Below are 20,647 nucleotides of genomic sequence, written 5' to 3' on the forward strand. Positions count from 1 at the left end.
GGAGCTCTGAAAAGGCGGCAGCGTTGCTAGAAAGCGCGCCCTTTCAGTTCGTCTCCGCCCCCTGCATGATACTGTGTAGTGTCATAATGGTCACCCCCCCCCCGTATGCCCAAAAGGGCTCCAGGTCGGCGCGGTAGTCCGGGGGGGTAGCGGATATGAATCGGACCCCCCCCGGTTTTTAATGGCAGGGAGGGCGGTGGGGTAATATGATAAAAGGGAGCCCTTAAAGGGTTCCTGTGAGGCAGCTCTGGTGCCGGCAGAGAGACAGAGCTGTAAGCAGCCTCTGTCTCTGTGTGCCCTTCTGCCAGCACTGTCCCCCGGTCCATCAGGAGTCTGCAACAGAGCTGCGATCCCTGTACGTTGGTGCAGAGCGACAGCTACTGGGAGCTGTATATTGCCTTCTGCACAGATCCTACCTGCGGTGTCTCAACCTAATACCCCCGTGAGGGGGATTAGGGAGGGTGCTGCCTTCACTGTCAGGAGGCTGTAATCCTCACCTCGACCTCAACCCAGAGACCAAAAGGGGAAGGAGGGGGGTCTCAACTCCGAACCAACACCCGAGGGCCTGGGGAAGGAGTGACATGGTAAGGAGACGTCTCAACTTCAACTGTGCACCCCTAGAAGGGGGCAGAGGAAGGAGCCATGCCGGGAGTCTCTCCAGAGACCCACTTATCTTCATCTCTAACTCCGTGGAAAAAAAGTTGAAAAAAATAATGGAGTAAAAATGTTAGGTGTGCCTCCTTGCGACACTAAGCAAAAACTGATCGTGGCTGACGCCCTCAGGTGGTGTATACTGCAGAGAAGGAGCCACCAGTTAATCTTTTTCAGATTAAGCCTAGTGTCGCCTCCTAGTGGACAGCAGCATAACACCCAAGGTCCTGTGTCCCCCAATGAGGCAACAGAGTAATAGGTAATTGTATATGTAATGCAGTTCACTAATATAGTCCAAACCTTTCAATCATATTGTCTATTTTTATTAACACTATGGGGTGGTGTATCTTAACTGATGAAAAGGGAATAGTGGATTAGGGGCCTTTGCAACCAATCAAATCACTGCTGCTTTTTTTTCTTAATAGAAATACCTTATTGATTAACATAGGCAACTAATCCAATTTCCTATTGCACTAGTTTTGATACATCCCCTTCTAAAGGGATTTCCACTACTTGAGAGCCCCTTCACAATCACGTTTCTCCTAAGTAATATCAGCTATACTTACCTCTGATGCGGGTGCCGTTCCAGTGGTATTGGCACTGGCTCTCCTGGGGCTCGTGTGACATTATTATGTTACACATTTTCTGCAGCCAATCAACAGCTGCTTCACTCTCCCCTTCTTTGGGCAAATTAAACATACAGAGGACATGAGACAGAAGCAGCAGCTATGATTTTCTCCGAATTTCAGTTACGTCCAAAAAATGGGAGAGTGAAGTGGCCGCAGGACTTACGTGGAATAACAATGCCACGTGAGCTCCGAGAGAGCCAGTGCTGCCATAGCGCCCAGATTGGAGCTGACTATAGCTGCTATTATTTTACTTGGAGGAAACAGTGAATGAGAAGGGGTTGTCTGAATAATGTACAACCCCTTTAAAGTAAACAGATTTTCATACATCTATCACAGATAGCTTGTCGCTATTCAAAATCCATCCATTTAAGACTGATGCCTGATAATAGATTTACAGGATGCCCGCTCTTACCCTCTCTTCTACGTGTGTTAGCATATTCATTGCTCTCATGTTGACATTCCGACCCAGCTTCCTCTTCATTTCTTGTAATTTCTGTAGCCTCTGATCTGCATCTTTGGGGTTGTTGGCTTTAAAGTCATAGACTGTGTTTTCTAGCCCAAAAAGATGCTTCTCAGAAGAAATCCACTTATAGTCAGTCAGCATCTTTGCAACCTTATTCAAAAAAGAGGTAATCTATTGTCAGAAACGTTTAAGAACCCCAACACCTTTTCTACAGTATAATAATTCCTTATCTTTATTCTACTCAAAACATTGATACCTAATAGGTTCTATTAAACTGGACATAACGGGGCATACCGTATGTATCAAAACTGTCAAATTCTTAGACAGTGCAAACAGTTATAAAATGCGTCAGATTTATTAAATTGGTTCATGCTTCAAGTTTACATCATCTATTAGTTGGCTTACTTTGTGCCAGAAATGTGCGCTACAATTTTTTTTCTTAACACCCCTTTTCAGCAAGGCTGTGTCCACTAGTCGGAAAAGTCGTAAAAAAGTGTCTAAAAACATCATAAATATGTTGCAAGTCAAGAAAGGCAGCTTTTTTTGCACAAATTACAGGAGAATTCTGGCGCATTTAACTTGACAAATATGCCCTTATAAGTTGTGATAGAAATTGATAGCTCGGCTTAAAAATGACTGTTACCCTGGCAGTCGCCTCTGAGCTTTCATTCTTGTATATGCTGATATTATGCTCTAGCTCCTTTATTTTGAGCTCAATGTTATTGTTTCTGACCCTTATCTTGCCAGCTTCAGTTAATTTGCTCTTCCTTTCTTTGTCATGACCCATGATAATTTCCTTTTGTTTGGCAAGTTCTTCTTGAGCTTTCTTCACAATTTCCTGCCCAAAAAATAATATACGAATAAAGCATAGGTTAATAAAATACACAGTATTTTCAATCACAGACAATAAATACCTTGTTTTTAGAAACCTCTGCTGCCATGCTATCTAACTGCTCTTGGTAGCTTTTCATGGCTTCATCCACAGCTTCAATTTGCTGCTGGTAACTTGTTTGTTCCCTTTTGAGTTCCTCGAGCTCCAAAACGAGAGCATCAACCTCCTAGACCATGAACATAAAACCAATTACTAAACCTTTAGCTGAAGAAAAAAAAATGTTTATTTAGAAAAAAAAAAAAAAAAAAACATTTAAAATGGGCTGTCCAACACCCTGCAGTACATTTTTTTTGCTAGTATAAAAGCAATATCATCTGATTGCTTGATGAATCAGAAGCAGTACATCATCTGTCTATATAATTGCCCATTACAGCATCTCTTCAACGGAAATAGTTGCAAACCAAAAGAGCTAAAGCCACTTCTTGGAACCCATTAACTACCCTGTTATTACAACCACACCAGAACCCAGAGGAAGGGAGTAATATTAAAATGGAGTAATCAAATATCATTGTTCAGATTTTAAGATTTCTTCAAATAAGAATGGGACACCAACTTGTTGTTTTTCTTTCATCTTCTTATTTGAAGCATCTGCTTTCTTCTTTGCCTCATCCAATTTCTGCTGGGCTTCCTTCAGTTCTTTCTCTCGCTCAGCTTCTGCATTTTTCATCTTGTGCTCAAGCACCTTATATTTTTCTTCTGCTTTTCTCTTGACCTCCTTAGATTTCTTCAATGTCTCCTCACATTCATCTACCATTGGGAAAAAGCACATATTTAAGTTTGTAAAAAAAATAATGAAAATAGCATCACAGGTGGCATGCTTTAAACCCTTCACCACCTCGGGTTTTTCCGCTTTTTGCTCCCTGTCTTCCCAAGGCCATAAGTTTTTTATTTTTCTGTCAATATGACCATTTGAGGGCTTCTTTTTTGCAAGATGAGTTGTACTTTCGAACAAAACCATTGTTTTTAACCATATCGTGTTCTGGAAAACGGGAACAAAAATTCAAATTGCGGTGAAATTACAAACAAGTGCAATTCCACAATTATTTTTTGGGGGTTTAATTTTTACCATGTTCACTAAATGCTAAAACTGACCAGCCAATATGATTCTCCAGGTCAGTATGAGTTTTGGAGTAGATATGATGTTTTGATTGCCCATTATTCCATTTTATTGCAATGTTGCGGCAACCAAAAAAACGCAATTCAGGAGTTTTGATCTCTTTTTCTTGTTACGCCGTTTACCGATCGGACTAAATCTTTTTTTATATCGATAGATCGGGCGATTCTAAATGCAGCAAGACCAAATATGTGAATTTGATTTTTTTATTGTTTTATTTTGAAAGGGGCGAAAGGGAGGTGATTTGAACTTTTATATTTTTTTTACTTTTCACATGCTTCAATAGTCTCCATGAGACAAGAAGCTGCTATCATCCGATTGCCTGTGCTAAACACAGCAGGGCTTCAAGAGCCGATGGGCGAGATTAGAGCTGCGCTTCCGGCGCGGCCATGTTAAAAGCTGCTATCGGAGACTGACAGCGGCATTTAACATGTTAACAGCCGCGGGTGAATCGCGGTTCCACCCGCGGCTGTTAGGGGAACATGTCAGCTGTACAGATCAGCTGTCATGTGCCCGAAAACATGCGGACTAAGCGCCGGAGCCCTCATGGAGTGCAGGGATATGACCTTGGATGTACTTATACGTCCAAGGTGGTTAATATTGAGTCACTAATCATGGACAAGCCATTAGACAGGGTAGTCAGGAGGTCCGAGGTCAGATATCAGGAGGACTAGTAGTACAGAAGGGTAAGACAAAGGTATGGCCAGGTAACAGTCCGGGGTCAAATGCCAGGAGGTTACGTCAATACCAGGGGGTACAACAAACGGATAGTCAGAGGCCAAAGTCCGGGGTCAGATAACTGAAGTCAGAGAGTGTCAAAAAAGAAGGGATAATTTACACAGATAGTCACAACAAATCCAAGGTCATCAGCAAGATCAGAAGTCAGACACCCAGCAAGTAAACACAACTAACAAAAGCAAAGCTACAAATGACAACCTGTTGCTCACAGCAAGCCAGCTAAACACCTTGCAAATCAATAGAGGACAGGAGACACCTGGGGAAACACCCCCAAACTAGACCAGATTAAAAAGCAGGGCTGTCAATCAAATTGCCGACAGTCCAGCACGCCCCGGGATCAGACTGGATAACTGCACTGTCACTCACAAAACCGAGTCTAGCACACCATAGATCCCATAGGGTGGCTGAGCTGTCACTCACAGCATCCCTAGGCCATAGTCAGTGATGAATCCGTGACACTACCCTGCAAATAAAGACTAACATAAGATTATTTGAAACTGTCACTGCATCCTTGCTCTTCCAGTGGGAATGGAGAGATGGCTAGTATACAATGGGCAAAACACTAGCTGAGGCACCTACCCAAAGCAGTTACAATATAATTTATAAGGTCAATGCTGACTGATGACTGGAATGTGGAGGATTTAAAAAAGTTGAACCTATGGTATCAGTTCAGTGCCACGGAGGCATCATTCTTAAAAAAAGAGCTTTTTCTTCAAGTCTTGTTTAGACAATCCCTCCCTTAATTAGTCCCTACTACTTTTAAAGAAAAAACAAGCTGCAAAAAAAGATTCTCACCAATAGTTTGTTTAAGATGTTCCAATTCTTCTTGCTGCTTGTGATAGGAGCTTTGCTGTAATTTTGTTTGAAGAAGATCAGCTTCCTCAGACTTCATCTCCCACTGCTGTTTCAACTGTCGATACCTGTAAAAAAGGACAAAGGACAAAAACTGAACAAAGTTTGCAAGCTATGCTGAGCAATGCAATCTACAGTCAACATTGAAATTGAAACACACTGTGGTGGAATTATGGAAATAATAGGATGAATAGAAATGTTAATGATATTCAAGTAATGAAAACACAATTTTCAAAACATCTCGATTTATTCAGTATCGATTTCCATGAGCAGAAATACCCACACTTAACACACCTTGGTATGCTATTAATGGTTGTCTAAGGAATATTCTACCACACTGATTACACTTGTACACATAAAACATCAAGATCCACTGCTGGCAGCTCCTTTTGTAATTACAGACCAATGATGTACTAGATGTGCTCAATGAGAGACAAATCTGGAGAACCTGCAGGCCATGGGAGCATGTTTAGGCCAGTAGCACAAGCAACATGCGGCCTGACGTTGTCATGTTAAATAAAACCTCTGGCTTCAAAATAAAGGCAGCAGAGATAGGCCTACCTGGATAGGACTCGTTTTTCCAGAACACCCCACAGACACTCGACAGGATTGAGAGCTGGGGTTCAGAATAGGCACGTAGACCAGTCTGCAGTTACACAGAATACTATAACACATTGTGTTTTCTAATACTTTTCTAGCAGCATTAGGGTATGTGCCCACGATCCGGAGCCGCCTGAGGGTCCAACGCTGGAGAACAGCTGCGCGGCTTCCAACCTCATTATGCAAATGAGCGGCCACGATTTTTGATTTTTTTTTTCACATGCGGACTTTCCTCATTGATGCAAGTCAATGGGGAACGTCCACCTGCGGACCCGCAAGAGAAATTGACATGATGCGGTCCTGAAAAATGCGCCGCATGTCAGTTTTTGCAGGTGATCCGCAGCCTCAGATGCACGCATAGTGGACTTGAGAGTTCTAGAAATCCCATCTACTATGCTGTAACATCTGGATGCTGCGGGTTTGACGCTGCATAAACACGCAGCTTCAAACCTGCAGCGGCTCCTGACCGTGGGCACATACCCTCACATTTTTCAGTGATTTTCTTTAGTTATTCTATCGGATCTTCTTAGATGGACTAGCCTTTCCTCCTGTACCCCCAATGAACTAACAATGTCAGCTAAGCAGTCACTTTTCCAAACCCCATGCATCAGAAATATGGTCATTCTGTGTAATTTCTCATGTGTAGCATGCCAATTGGCCATGAAATTTCAGCACGAATTTTAAACTTTGCAATGCATATGGTAAATCCGCAACAAAATCGCACTTCATGCCACGTCTGAACCTTGTCTTAGCAGTTTCAATAAGCATCGCTCAGACTACATAACTCAGCAGCTTCCTTCACATACTGATAACTGATTGTACTCTTGTTAACTCATTTATACTCCTGAGCAACTCACCACTGGAGACCTCACGGAAGCTGAACATGATCAGATGGTGTGTTACCAGGACTGACATACAACCACAATGTTTCCTTTATGGTGGAAGCGTTCCATGACGATCATGACATACAACAGTCACCAACATCTACCTTGACTTCGCATTGACCCATAGTTTTAATGTGACCTAAAGTCACATGAAAAGAGACTGGAAAACCTATTTTACTGCTAACAATTGCCTTAAAAGGGTCTCTTCTAGTGCTGTATACCTTTTCAGCAGTACACCAATAATGCAACCTCTTTACAGAAACTGGAAAATGTGCTAGCCTTTTCAGTCACTTGTAGCCCTATTCACGCTACTTAATTATAACTAATGTGATGTGTTATCTAGTCATCATAGGAGAAGGTTCAGTCTCCAATTTGCTGAACTGTATACTTTACCTTTCTGCTGTATTCTTTAAGGAAGTCAGTTCGTTCTCCACTGTCTGCAGCTCAGCCTCCTTGGTCTTTAATTCGTCGTGAACATCTTTGATCTCCAGAACTTTAGATAACATGGATGGGGCCTGGGAACGGGCACCTTAGAGTAGAAGAAAAAAAAAAAAGACAACTGATGTATAATGCAGAGTTATCTGATGCACCGCGAGTTCATAGATTAGACTATAACATGGTCTTAAACTAAGTAAAAAGCACTATATGGCAGTTCTAACAGTTACAGCAGGATCTACTGTAGTTATTTTATTAACTTTATATAAAGAATTTTAGGAAATAAAGTTACCTCCACTGAGTGTTCCTTGTGGATCAAAAGAATCTCCATCTAGAGTCACAGTTTTGGTTAACACTCGTTTGTCAAAGGTCACCATTTTAGCATTGTCTAGGGTGTCACAAACCAATGTTGTTCCAAACACATACTCCATTGCTTTTTGCAGCTCGGACTCATATTCAACCAATGTTAGGGCAAGGTTTACATTGTCAGCTCCAACCTACACACAAAAAAGTGTTTTTTGTTTTTTTTTTAAGTTTCTCCAGAGCAGATTTCACATAATCCCGATTGAATTTAACCTCAGCAACTAAATAAACTCTGAACAAATACATACCAGATTTTTTGCAACCTTAATGGTATCGTCTCCTATACGACGTGCTGAAATTTTATTGAGTGGAATGATTGTGAGCCTCCGCTTCAATTCCCCTTTTTCCAGCAATTTTTTACCTGTAACCTAAGGCGTAAAGAGAAAAATATTCATATACAATTCACCTGCCTATATTCCCTAAAGGAGAGATTATAGCACAAGAGAACATTACCTCCGTATCAACCACGACATTGTACAGCCGACCCCCAGCCACCACTTCTAATGCTGTTGCAGTAGAAACATCTTTCACGGAGATCAGTGAAGCTATGAGACCCTTCACACGGCTTTTATCCCAATTCTTTTCTGGGTCCCTTTGAAGACAAATATAGTACAAAGATTGAATGAATTGAGATAAAGGTACGATCAATCTTGTGACAATATTAACCCCTTTATCCCCCAAGTCTGTTTTCACCTTCATGGCCAAACCACATTTTACAATTCTGACCAGTGTCACTTTATGAGGTAATACACTCTGGAATTCTTCAACGGATCCAGGTGAATCTAAGATTATTTTTTTCATGACATATTGTACTTCATGATAGTGGTAAAATTTCTTTGATATGATTTGCATTTATTTGTGAAAAAAAATCTGAAATTTGGCAAAAATTTTGAAAATGTTGCAATTTTCAAACTTTGAAGTTTTATGCCCTTAAATCAGAGAGTTACAGTTAGGTCCATATATATTTGGACAGAGACAACATTTTTCTAATTTTGGTTCCAGACATTACCACAATGAATTTTAAACAAAACAATTCAGATGCAGTTGAAGTTCAGACTTTCAGCTTTCATTTCAGGGTATCCACATTAAAATTGGATGAATGGTTTATGAGTTTCAGCTCCTTAACATGTGCCACCCTGTTTTTAAAGGGACCAAAAGTAATTGGACAATTGACTCCAAGGCTATTTCATGGACAGGTGTGGGCAATCCCTTCGTTATGTCATTCTCAATTAAGCAAATAAAAGGCCTGGAGTTGATTTGAGGTGTGGTGCTTGTATTTGGGAGGTTTTGCTGTGAAGTAAACATGCAGTCAAAGGAGCTCTCCATGCAGGTGAAACAAGCCATCCTTAAGCTGCAAAAACAGAAAAAAAAACATCCAAGAAATTGCTACAATATTAGGAGTGGCAAAATCTACAGTTTGGTACATCCTGAGAAAGAAAGAAAGCACTGGTGAACTCATCAATGCAAAAAGACCTGGGCACTCACGGAAGACAACAGTGGTGGATGATCGCAGAATAATCTCCATGGTGAAGAGAAACCCCTTCACAACAACCAACCAAGTGAACAACACTCTCCAGGAGGTAGGCGTATCAATATCCAAATCTACCATAAAGAGAAGACTGCATGAAAGTAAATACAGAGGGTTCACTGCACGGGGCAAGCCACTCATAAGCATCAAGAATAAAAAGGCTACACTGGACTTTGCTAAAAAAAACATCTAAAAAAGCCAGAACAGTTCTGGAAGAACATTCTTTGGACAGATGAAACCAAGATCAACCTCTACCTGAATGATGGAAATAGAAAAGTATGGCGAAGGCGTGGTACAGCTCATGATCCATCATCAGTAAAACACGGCGGAGGCAGTGTGATGGCTTGGGCATGCATGGCTGCCAATGGCACTGGGTCACTAGTGTTTGTTGATGATGTGACATAGGACAGAAGCTGCCGAATTAATTCTGATGTATTCAGAGCCATACTGTGTGCTCAGATCCAGCCAAATGCAGCCAAACTGATTGGTCGTTGTTTCATACTACAGATGGACAATGACCCAAAACATAAAGCCAAACCAACCCAGGAGTTTATTAAAGCAAAGAAATGGAATATTCTTGAATGGCCAAGTCAGTCACCTGATCTCAACTCAATTGAGCATGCATTTCACTTGTTAAAGACTAAACTTCAGACAGATAGGCCCACAAACAAACAGCAACTGAAAACCACCGCAGTGAAGGCCTGGCAGAGCATCAAAAAGGAGGAAACACAGCCTCTGGTGATGCCCATGAGTTCAAGACTTCAGGCAGTCATTGCCAACAAAGTGTTTTCATCCAAGTACTAGAAATGAACATTTTATTTACAATTATTTAATCTGTCCAATTACTTTTGGTCCCTTTAAAAACAGGGTGGCACATGTTAAGGTGCTGAAACTCCTAAACCCTTCATACAATTTTAATGTGGATACCCTCAAATGAAAGCTGAAAGTCTGAACTTCAACTGCATCTGAATTGTTTTGTTTAAAATTCATTGTGGTAATGTCTAGAACCAAAATTAGAAAAATGTTGTCTCTGTCCAAATATATATGGACCTAACTGTATGTCACACAAGTAAACACAAAATGCAGTTTTTACATGAAGGTCTTTATTATTAAGGGAAAAAGAAATCTAAACCTGTGTGAAAAAGTAATTGCCCCCTAAACCTAATAACTGCAATCCACCCACGGCTGTTAACATGTTATATTCCGCTGTCAATCTCTGACATTGCCGCAGTTATGCGCTTTGCAGAGAGATCCATCAAGACTGACACCAACCAAAAAAGGCACAGCCACAGTCGCACTTGGCACATGCTGCCCAGCTAGGCAAGCCCTTGAGGGCCGGGAATACTCATCACCCAGCTCTCAGTAAATGGAAGGGGGACTTTGGCAGAGCCTTTCCCAGGTCCACTGTCATCGGACAGCTGGCGTCTGGCGATTTGGCTGGTGACTAGTCAAGAACCAGGTAAGTACCTCTTCAAGAACCCCAGGAAGTGTAACCAGAAGAGAAAATGAGAAAACCACTGAAAAGATAGCAACATTACTGCTAGCACCACAGCACATAGGAACTTCAATAACCAGCAAAGGACTGTACAGGGAACAGGATTAAAAAGCAAGCCTAATGATCAGGTGTTGAATACTTCTCAATCATCATCAGACAGCCACTCCCTGCTAGCCTGCACAGCAGAATAGACACAATCCCACCACTTCCTAGTGCCAGACACAGCAGCATCCTGCATTGCCTGGCAATCTCACCTTCTCACGGTTCATCCGAAACCCCATGGGGGACAGAATGAGTCCCAGAAACCCCAACTCCTGCACTTCAAAAACACATTTTATTTTTTTACATAAGGGTAATGATCCTTCAATCTTTTCAGAACGGTGCGCACATGGTACCAATGCACAGTCAGGTCCCTGGAGAAGATGCGGATATCATCGATGTAAACAATAACACAAATACCGAAAAGATCACGGAAAATATACTTTACAAGCGTCTGAAACACAGCTGGAGCATTACAGAGCCCAAAGGGCATGACACAATACTCATAATGACCCTCGGGGGTATTGAAGCCTGTTTTCCACTCATCCCCCTCCCAGTTGGTTAAAGAGGTCAGGGATGAGTTGGAGAGGGTACTGATTACATACAGTTATGCGAATAAGCTCACGACAGTCAATACACGGTCTCAAACCGCCATCCTTTTTGGCCACAAAAATAAAAACCTGCTCCAACCGGGGATTTAGAAGGGCGAATAAAACCATTTTTCAAATTTTCCTGAATATATTACCTCATGGCTTGCCTCTTGGGTTCTGACAGGTTAAAAATTCTGCCCTTAGGTAACTTTGCCCCCTCAATGAGCTGGATGGAACAGTCATAAGTTATATGTGGAGGTAATTTCTGGGAGGCCTCTTCGGAGAACACCTGTGGGAACATACCACGAGACCTGGGATGTAGAACCTATTGCCTTAGGCCCTAGTGCCTTAGGCTTGATAATACAAAGAGATTGTCAGTTGGAGGACCACTTAACAATATCACCCCTTTGCCAGTCAATAATAGGGCTATGACTGCAAAGCCAAAGGAGACCTAACACCACAGCAGTAGCCAGATCCTGTAAAATAAAAACACATGCCTATTCCTTAGGCAGACAACCTGTGGTGATAGATACTAGTTCGGCGGTGCGATACCCAAAACTCTGGGCAAGAGGAGAATTATCAAGAGAAGAAGATGTTATAGAAGCATCCAAGGAGATAAGAGGACTTGGCCATGGCAGCATTTCAAAAACTTCACAGCCCTGCAATCAACAAAAGCATAACCCTCCACACTCTTACAGCTAAACGTGATAATAATTGGTAAAAGTAATTTCTTTGTAGGGGTACCTGAGCGCCTAACTGGGGATCCCCAAACCCAACTAGGCGCGGTAGTTTCCAGTCGGTTCCAGATGTGGCCATTCACAAACCAGATGGTGCAATGGAACTGCATAAAAGACACTTTTGCTGACGCCGTCTTTGCTGCCTTGACTCCCAAGAGGTACTAACTCCACCAAGCTGTATGGATTCTCCCTCAGCCTCAGGACTAGCAGAGGGTATGCATGAACTCCACCTGAGGGACAATTTTTCCCGACATCTCTCCCATCTTCTCAGATCAAGTCGCACAGCTAAAAACATGGAGGTTTCTAACGACCAGGGAGGAGAGTGGTGCACTAGAATATCTTTAATATGTTCATTAAGCCCAGACAGGAAAGTACAATGAAGGAGGGGTATCATTCCACCTGAACTCAATGGCCCACCTAAGAAACTACCAGCAGTAGTACTCCGCAGTGAGGTCCCGCTGACAAAATGCCTTAAAATGGGATTCAGCAAAAGCCACCTGGTCCAGTTCATCATAAATCTGCCCCTTAGCCTTAAAAAATGTATCCACTGACGAGAGTATGGGTGAAACTGAGGGTAATGAAATCCATATTGCTTCACACCAGCCTTTCTTCTCCTTTAATCTTCTCTGGAACGCACTGACAGTGCGGCTGGATCGCACGCATCACACCGCTCATGTGACCTCAGGTCTCTCACTTCACCTACAGGACCCTCAGCGCTTCTTGCGATGTCACTTACGGTGACAACACCCATGACACCCTCTATTTGGTGTTCACAGGAAACTCAGATGCTGGAATCTGCAACTCAATACAGAGCATAGATTCTGCTTTTATCAAGGTGGTCATTTCTTTTTCTCCCCCCCCCCCTCTTTTTTCTACCGATTACATTTTTTGCACTATTGTATTTGGAATACTCGAGCACATTGTACCATTACCCATGAATTCGAGATTTTGACAGAAGTGATTATTCCATGTTTTGTTTATATCGTTATTTAATGTATATTTGTTTTTTTTTTTTAATTCTAGTACACTGATGAAGGTCTTACCAGACCGAAATGTTTGCTCTTTGCATCTTCTTGCACTACTACCTGCACCAGTGACCTATTCCCTCACATCTCCTTCAGTCCCTTTCCCCAGCTGTCACCACTCACCTAACTAAAATATTTAACCTCTCTCTCATCTGGTATCTTTCCCTCCTCTTTTAAACACCCCAGCATACACCCATTAGTTAAACCATCCCTTGACCAAAACTGTCCTGCTAACTACAGACCTGTGTCTAATCTTCTCTTCATCTCTAAACTCCTGGAACACTTGTGTAGCATCGGCGTTTCTGCCTCCTGCTTTAAGAGAGGGGGAGCGCGCGCGTCGTCCTAAGGAGTCCCCGGCCAATTGCCGGAGGACTTCCCATATATAAGTCCTCCACCAGCAACCCCCGCTAGTTGCACGACTCACACCCCGGCAGCGCCGCTGCCCATCAATACCATGGCATCCTGCTCCGGACCCCGGCTTTCTGCACCTCCTCGTTTCGGAGGCGACCCCGCTCAAGCTCGGGGCTTCATAAACCAGTGCAACCTGCACTTTGAACTTTTGGCACATCACTTTACCACCGACCGGGACAAAGTGGCTTTCATCATGTCCCATCTCACTGGGGAAGCACTGGCTTTGCTAAATCCCCTGTGGGAGAGAGGGGATCCCCTAGTATCCAACTTGTCAGCTTTCCTCGCTGCTTTCCGGAAAGTCTTCGATGAACCGGGACGAAAGACCTCGTCAGCCTCCTCTCTGCTACGTCTCCGCCAAGGGAGTCTCACCGTAGGCCAATATGCCATACGGTTCCGTACCCTCGCTTCTGAACTTGCCTGGGATAACGAGGCCCTGCTGTCCGTCTTCTGGGAGGGTCTTTCCGGTCGGATTAAAGATGAACTTGCCGGTCGAGACATCCCTACCACCCTGGACGACCTGGTGTCACTTGCTACCCGGATTGACATCCGGTTCCAGGAACGTACCAAGGAAACCACCCGTGAGAGAAAGTTTCCCCGCCTTGCTCCTAACTTCCAGAGACCTGTCTCTTCTTCAGTCACTCCCCGGGCGCACTCACCCGAGCCCATGCAGGTCGACCAGACCAAGTTGGTCAAATCCCGCCAGGAGTCACGCCGGGCCGAGGGGAGCTGTTTCTATTGTGGCAGCAAGGAGCACCTGATCCGTTCCTGCCCGGAGAGGCCTGGAAACGCCGGTGTCTAGGATCGCTCAGAGAGGTCGTCCTAGACAAAAGTAAGTCCTCTCCCTCCCTGACTTTGTCTGTCTCTCTCTCCTGGGGAGAGGATCGGCACTTTGAAAACGCTCACCTGGACTCTGGAGCAGCTGGGAACCTCATCTCCCAGTTCTTAGTAGAGAGATACCGTATTCCCACCAAGCCTCTCACTGAACCTTTGTCAGTTGCCTCCGTGGATGGTAAACTCCTTCCAGTACCCATCCTGCTAGTCACTGAACCCTTAACTTTGCAGGTGGGAATGCTGCACTCTGAGAAGATCTCCTTCCATGTGCTATCCGGACTCTCTCACTCCCTGTTGCTGGGTCTACCTTGGCTCCAGACACATGAACCCGTATTGAACTGGCGATCCGGCGAAGTACTCCGGTGGGGTCCTGACTGTCATAAGATCTGCCTGGTTCCGGTCCGCCCAGCTCGCCCTCCGCCTACTCCAGCTAATCTACCCGGTCTCCCGGCTCCATACTGGCTCTATGCGGACGTCTTCGGTAAAAAGGAAGCGGAGACGTTGCCACCCCATAGGCCATACGACTGCCCGATCGACCTGGTACCTGGCGCCACTTCTCCCCGTGGGCGTATCTACCCGTTGTCTGCGGCCGAAACCTGGGCCATGTCTGAATACATTGAAGAGAATCTGGCTAGGGGATTTATCCGAAAATCTACCTCCCCGGCTGGAGCCGGATTCTTCTTTGTCAAAAAGAAAGAAGGCTCGTTACGTCCCTGTATTGACTACAGAGGACTCAATCTAATCACTGTGAAAAACAAATGCCCCCTGCCGCTCATCTCCGAATTGTTTGACCGTCTCAAGGGCACCAGGATCTTCTCCAAGCTGGATCTACGAGGAGCATATAACCTGGTCCGTATCCGTCAAGGAGATGAGTGGAAGACAGCATTCAATACCCGGGACGGTCACTATGAGTACCTTGTGATGCCCTTTGGTCTCTGTAACACCCCCGCTGTCTTTCAAGAGCTGGTCAACGACATCTTCCGTGATCTCCTGTACTCCTGCGTAGTGGTTTACCTGGACGATATCTTGGGTCTTCTCTCCAGATCTCCCCACACACCGGAGGGATGTTCGTCAGGTCCTGCTTAGGCTCAGGCAGAACCACCTCTATGCCAAATACGAGAAGTGCCTCTTCGACCAGATCTCCCTTCCATTCTTGGGCTATGTTATCTCCCAGACAGGTCTACAAATGGATCCAGAGAAGCTCTCTTCTGTTCTAAAATGGTCCCGTCCAGAAGGTTTGAAGGCGATACAGCGATTCCTAGGCTTCGCTAATTACTATCGTCTTTTCATCCCACACTTCTCGTCCCGGACCTCTCCCATATCTGCGCTTACCTGTAAGGGGGCTAATCCCAAGGTATGGTCACCTGAAGCCGAGGAGGCCTTCCTTTCTTTAAAGAGAGCCTTCGCCTCTGCCCCCGTCCTGCATCGTCCGGACTGTAATAAACAATTCTACCTGGAGGTTGATGCCTCCTCCTCCGGAGCCGGAGCGGTACTCACCCAAAAATCTTCTACCGGGAGAATGGTAACCTGTGGCTTTTTCTCCAAAATCTTCTCCTCGTCTGAGCGCAACTACTCCATAGGAGACCGTGAATTGCTAGCCGTCAAATTGGCACTGGGGAGTGGCGCTATCTGCTAGAAGGGGCTCTTTACCCGGTAATCATCTACACGGATCACAAAAACCTGGCATATCTCCAAAATGCCCAGAGACTCAATCCTCGCCAGGCCCGGTGGTCGTTGTTTTTTGCCCGCTTCGACTTCATTCTTCATTTCCGCCCGGCGGACAAGAACGTCAAAGCTGATGCCTTGTCCCGGTCCTTCCTGTCCTCTGATCAAGAGGAGGAGCCTACGCACATCATTGACTCCTCCAAGGTGATGAATGTGGCCCCCTTGGATCTGACTCGTCTTCCACCCGGTAAGACGTTTGTAGTAGTACCAGATCGGGAGAGGGTTCTTCGCTGGGGACATTCTTCTAAACTAGCTGGCCATGCTGGCCAAAAGAAGACCTTCCAGCTCATTGCCCGGCATTACTGGTGGCCTACCCTGCGTAAGGACGTTGTAGATTTCGTCGCGGCCTGTTCATCCTGTGCCCGTAACAAAGTTCCCAGACATCTACCAGCTGGCCATCTCTTGCCCCTGCCCGTACCTGCTGCTCCATGGCAGCACATTGCTATGGACTTTATCACTGATCTTCCTGTTTCTGCTGGTTGTACAGTCATTTGGGTGGTCGTTGACCGCTTTTCTAAAATGGCACACTTCATTCCCCTGCCTGGTCTCCCATCTGCACCCGAGCTGGCTAAAGACTTTATCCGCCACATCTTCCGTCTCCATGGCCTACCCCTCCACATCGTGTCGGATTGTGGGGTTCAGTTCACCTCACGCTTCTGGAGAGCCACATGTAAGCTGCTAGACGTCACCCTGGATTTCTCCTCCGCTTACCACCCACAGTCCAATGGTCAAGTGGAGCGGATCAATCAGATCCTGACCAGCTACCTCCGGCACTTCGTTAACGCCCACCATTCGGATTGGGTGGATCTCCTACCATGGGCCGAGTTCTCTTATAATAACCATGAGAGCGAATCCTCTTCCCAATCCCCGTTCTTTATTGTCTATGGCCAGTACCCCCGGATTCCAGTTCCTGTCTCCGCTTCTGTGGACAACCCTGCCGCAGAGTCTCTTGTCAGTGAATTTTCTACTATTTGCGAGAGTACCAGGTCCGCTCTTCTTCTGTCCCCCGAGCGGATGAAGAGATATGCTGATAAGAGACGTCTGGATCCACCTCAATTCCGTCCGGGAGACAAGGTTTGGCTCTCTTCCAAATATGTTCGGCTCAAAGTACCCTCCTACAAGTTGGGCCCTCGATTCATCGGACCCTTCAAAGTCCTCAGGCAAATTAACCCAGTGGCCTAGAAATTAAACCTCCCGGCCACCCTAAGCATTCCCAACTCCTTCCACGTATCCCTCCTCAAACCCGTTGTCCTTAACACTTTTTCCGACAATCCAGGTACTCCTCCTACTCTGGTTTCTGCTGAGGACGTCTTTGAAGTGGAGAGTATCCTGGCCACCAAGAGGGTAAGAGGGAGAACCTTTTTTCTGGTGGATTGGAAGGGGTTTGGTCCTAAGGAAAGAACTTGGGAACCCAGGGAGAACATCAACGCTCCGCTTCTCCTTGAGAAATTTCTCTCTGGCCTAAAAAAGGGGGGGCCTAAAGGGGGGGGGGTACTGTAGCATCGGCGTCTCTGCCTCCTGCTAGGCAGAGACGCCGTCCCTCTCACCTTCCTGTTCAGCGCGCGGCGTCCTCCAGCGCTCCTTCCCTCGCTGCTGCCGGCGCGCGCTCCTTCCCGGGCACTGTGCGTAGGGCGCGCACGCGCGCGCTCCCCCTCTCTTAAAGGGGCCACGCGCGTCGTCCTAAGGAGTCCCTGGCCAATTGTCGGAGGACTTCCCATATATAAGGCACCTCCTCCAAAATGGAGGTGCCCGAGCAAAGTTGTTTGCACTGTGTCTGATCTGTGCTTCAGCCCTCAGGTCCCGCTGCTAGCCTGACTTCTCGTCCTGCCTGCCAGCCTGTTATCTGCCCGTTACCAGCCGAGCCTGCCAGCCTGATCACCTGGAGCGCTCACCTGTTACCTGCCTGTTACCTGCCTTGGCTATCTGTCCACTCACCTGGGAGCATCCGCCTGCCCTGTCTGTCAGACCGCTCACCTGGGAGCGTCCACCAGTTACCTGCCTGTTACCTGCCTCGTCTGTCAGACCGCTCACCTGGGAGCGTCCACCAGTTACCTGTCAGTTACCCGCCTCGTCTGTCTGCCCGCTCACCTGGGAGCACCTGCCTGTTTCCTGCCAGCCTGCCTGGAGACCCTGCCGTCACTTGCTGTGACCACCTTCCTGGTAAACCTAAAGACTGCTACTTGCCCTGCTTTCTCGAACTGTGACCACCTGTCAGCTACCAGAGACTTCCGCCTGCTTGCCGTGTCCATCCGCCATACCGGTCAGTCCCAGCCATCTGACCCGTGGGAGCCACCTGCTCTCTTACAGGGTCATCCCCAGAGTAGCACCTGGTCCCTCAGCCCGGATCCTCCAAGGTCACGGTGTCGTTTGCTGCTGTACGACCAGGGTCGGTTCGGGTGGATACTTAGTCAAGCCCCTCTGGGTCCCTCCTTGCACCTCGGCACAGAGGTTCCACCACCCGGACCCGTAACAACTTGGTCTACTCCCATCTAATCCGGTTTCTCTCAGATAACTCTCTTCTTGACCCCCTACAATCCGGTTTCCGCTCTTTACACTCCATTGAAACTGCCCTCACCAAAGTCTCTAATGATCTACTAACAGATAAATCTAACGGTCACTACTCCCTGCTGATTCTCCTGGATCTCTTTCAGCATTCGACACTGTGGATCACCAGCTCCTCCTCATGATGCTCCGCTCTATCGGGCTCAAGGACACCGTTCTCTCCTGATTCTCCTCCTACCTATCTGACCGCTCCTTCACTGTATCTTTTGCAGGCTCCTCTTCCTCTCCTTTTCCACTTACTGCCGGGGTTCCTCAAGGTTCAGTCCTAGGTCCCCTCCGCTTCTCCTTGTACACTGCCCCCACTGGACAAACAATCAGTAGATTCGGTTTTCAGTACCATCTCTATGAAGATGACACCCAATTATACACATCGTCTCCTGACCTCACCCCTGAATTATTACAAAACACCAGTGACTGTCTTTTCACTGTCTCTAAAATCATGGCTTCCCTCTATTTGAAACTGAACCCGTCAAAAACCGAACTCCTTTTGTTTCCTCCCTCCACTAACCTACCTATTGCCATTTCCATGTGTGGCTCCACCATTAGTCCCCAGCAACATGCCCACTGTCCCACTGTCTTGGGGTCATACTTGATTCAGATCTTTCATTCACTCCTCACATCCAATCACTCGCTCACTCATGCCATCTACACCTCAAAAACATTTCTAGAATTGGACCTTTTCTTACCTTTGACTCTGCAAAAACTCTTACTGTCGCTCTGATTCATTCTCGTCTGGACTACTGCAACTCTCTACTACTCAGTCTCCCTCTTACTAAACTCTCCCCTCTTCAATCTGTCCTGAATGGAGCAGCCAGGATCATATTTCTTGCCAACAGCTACACCGATGCCTCTACCCTGTGCCAGTCGTTGTGCACAAGATGGCGGCCGTTAGCGGCTCATCTGCCGCACAGACGTCAGCGGCGATGCAGCCGGGAGATGACTGGCTAGCAGCTCGCAGCAGAAGTACCCCGACCGGCGGGCTAGGCGGCGCCGCTCCCCGATCCTCCCTTCACACTTGCCGTCGGGAGATCAGCCGCCATAGCCACTGATCTCCCGACGGTAGCCACATGGAGGTCAGCGGCGATACAGCCCCCCAAGCCCCGTCCCCCTACCCCGATGGCACTGCCGATATGATTAGTGATGGGCCCTCTGCAGCGGCAAAGCAGGGAGAGTGATCTCCCTGCTCTGCCTGCTGCCGAAGTGTCCCTCGGCCTCCTCTGCGCAGCGCGACACTGCCGGCGCGTGCGCAGGAAGTCAGTCACAGGGCGATGACGTCATCGCCCTGGGACTGCTTCCTGTGCGCACGGTGGAGGACGGACCCGGCGTCGCCACATGCAGCAGCAGCAGAATCCATGGGCTCCTGTCAGGTATGTATTATTGGAGGCAGCAGAATCCATGGGCTCCTGTCAGGTATATAGTATTGGAGGCAGCAGAATCTATGGGCTCCTGTCAGGTATATAGTATTGGAGGCAGCAGAATCTATGGGCTTCTGTCAGGTATATATTATTGGAGGCAGCAGAATCTATGGGCTCCTGTCAGGTATATAGTATTGGAGGCAGCAGAATCTATGGGCTTCTGTCAGGTATATAGTATTGGAGGCAGCAGAATCTATGGGCTTCTGTCAGGTATATAGTATTGGAGGCAGCAGAATCTATGGGCTTCTGTCAGGTATATATTATTGGAGGCAGCAGAATCTATGGGCTCCTGTCAGGTATATAGTATTGGAGGCAGCAGAATCTATGGGCTCCTGTCAGGTATATAGTATTGGAGGCAGCAGAATCCATGGGCTCCTGTCAGGTATATAGTATTGGAGGCAGCAGAATGTATGGGCTCCTATCAGCTATATAGTATTGGAAGCAGAAGAATCTATGGACTCCTACCAGGTATATAGTATTGGAGGCAGCAGAATCTATGGGCTCCTGTCAGGTATATATTATTGGAGGCAGTAGAATGTATGGGCTCCTGTCAGGTATATAGTATTGGAGGCAGCAGAATGTATGGGCTCCTGTCAGGTATATATTATTGGGGGCAGCAGAATGTATGGGCTCCTGTCAGGTATATATTAATGGAGGCAGGAGAATCT

The 20,647-nt window shown here is 46.3% G+C and overlaps 1 protein-coding gene across 1 annotated transcript in view; it reads right to left on the bottom strand.

Annotated features, from left to right (window-relative positions):
• LOC141266096 (structural maintenance of chromosomes protein 2-like) overlaps nt 1-20,647 on the bottom strand; it is a 206,799-nt gene that overhangs the window by 80,927 nt on the left and 105,225 nt on the right. Inside the window, exons 13-21 of the mRNA XM_073680173.1 lie at nt 8,075-8,213; nt 7,870-7,989; nt 7,551-7,755; nt 7,217-7,352; nt 5,283-5,407; nt 3,189-3,382; nt 2,658-2,801; nt 2,387-2,581; nt 1,693-1,893 (exon numbers count right to left, since the gene is read on the bottom strand). Of these exons, the coding sequence (XP_073536274.1) occupies nt 1,693-1,893; nt 2,387-2,581; nt 2,658-2,801; nt 3,189-3,382; nt 5,283-5,407; nt 7,217-7,352; nt 7,551-7,755; nt 7,870-7,989; nt 8,075-8,213 (1,459 nt within the window). The remainder of the gene's footprint in view (nt 1-1,692; nt 1,894-2,386; nt 2,582-2,657; nt 2,802-3,188; nt 3,383-5,282; nt 5,408-7,216; nt 7,353-7,550; nt 7,756-7,869; nt 7,990-8,074; nt 8,214-20,647) is intronic.

Source organism: Phyllobates terribilis, unplaced genomic scaffold, assembly GCF_046119375.1.
Source record: "Phyllobates terribilis strain yellow unplaced genomic scaffold, ASM4611937v1 Scaffold_1__5_contigs__length_1240528914, whole genome shotgun sequence".
Classification (NCBI taxonomy): domain Eukaryota; kingdom Metazoa; phylum Chordata; class Amphibia; order Anura; family Dendrobatidae; genus Phyllobates; species Phyllobates terribilis.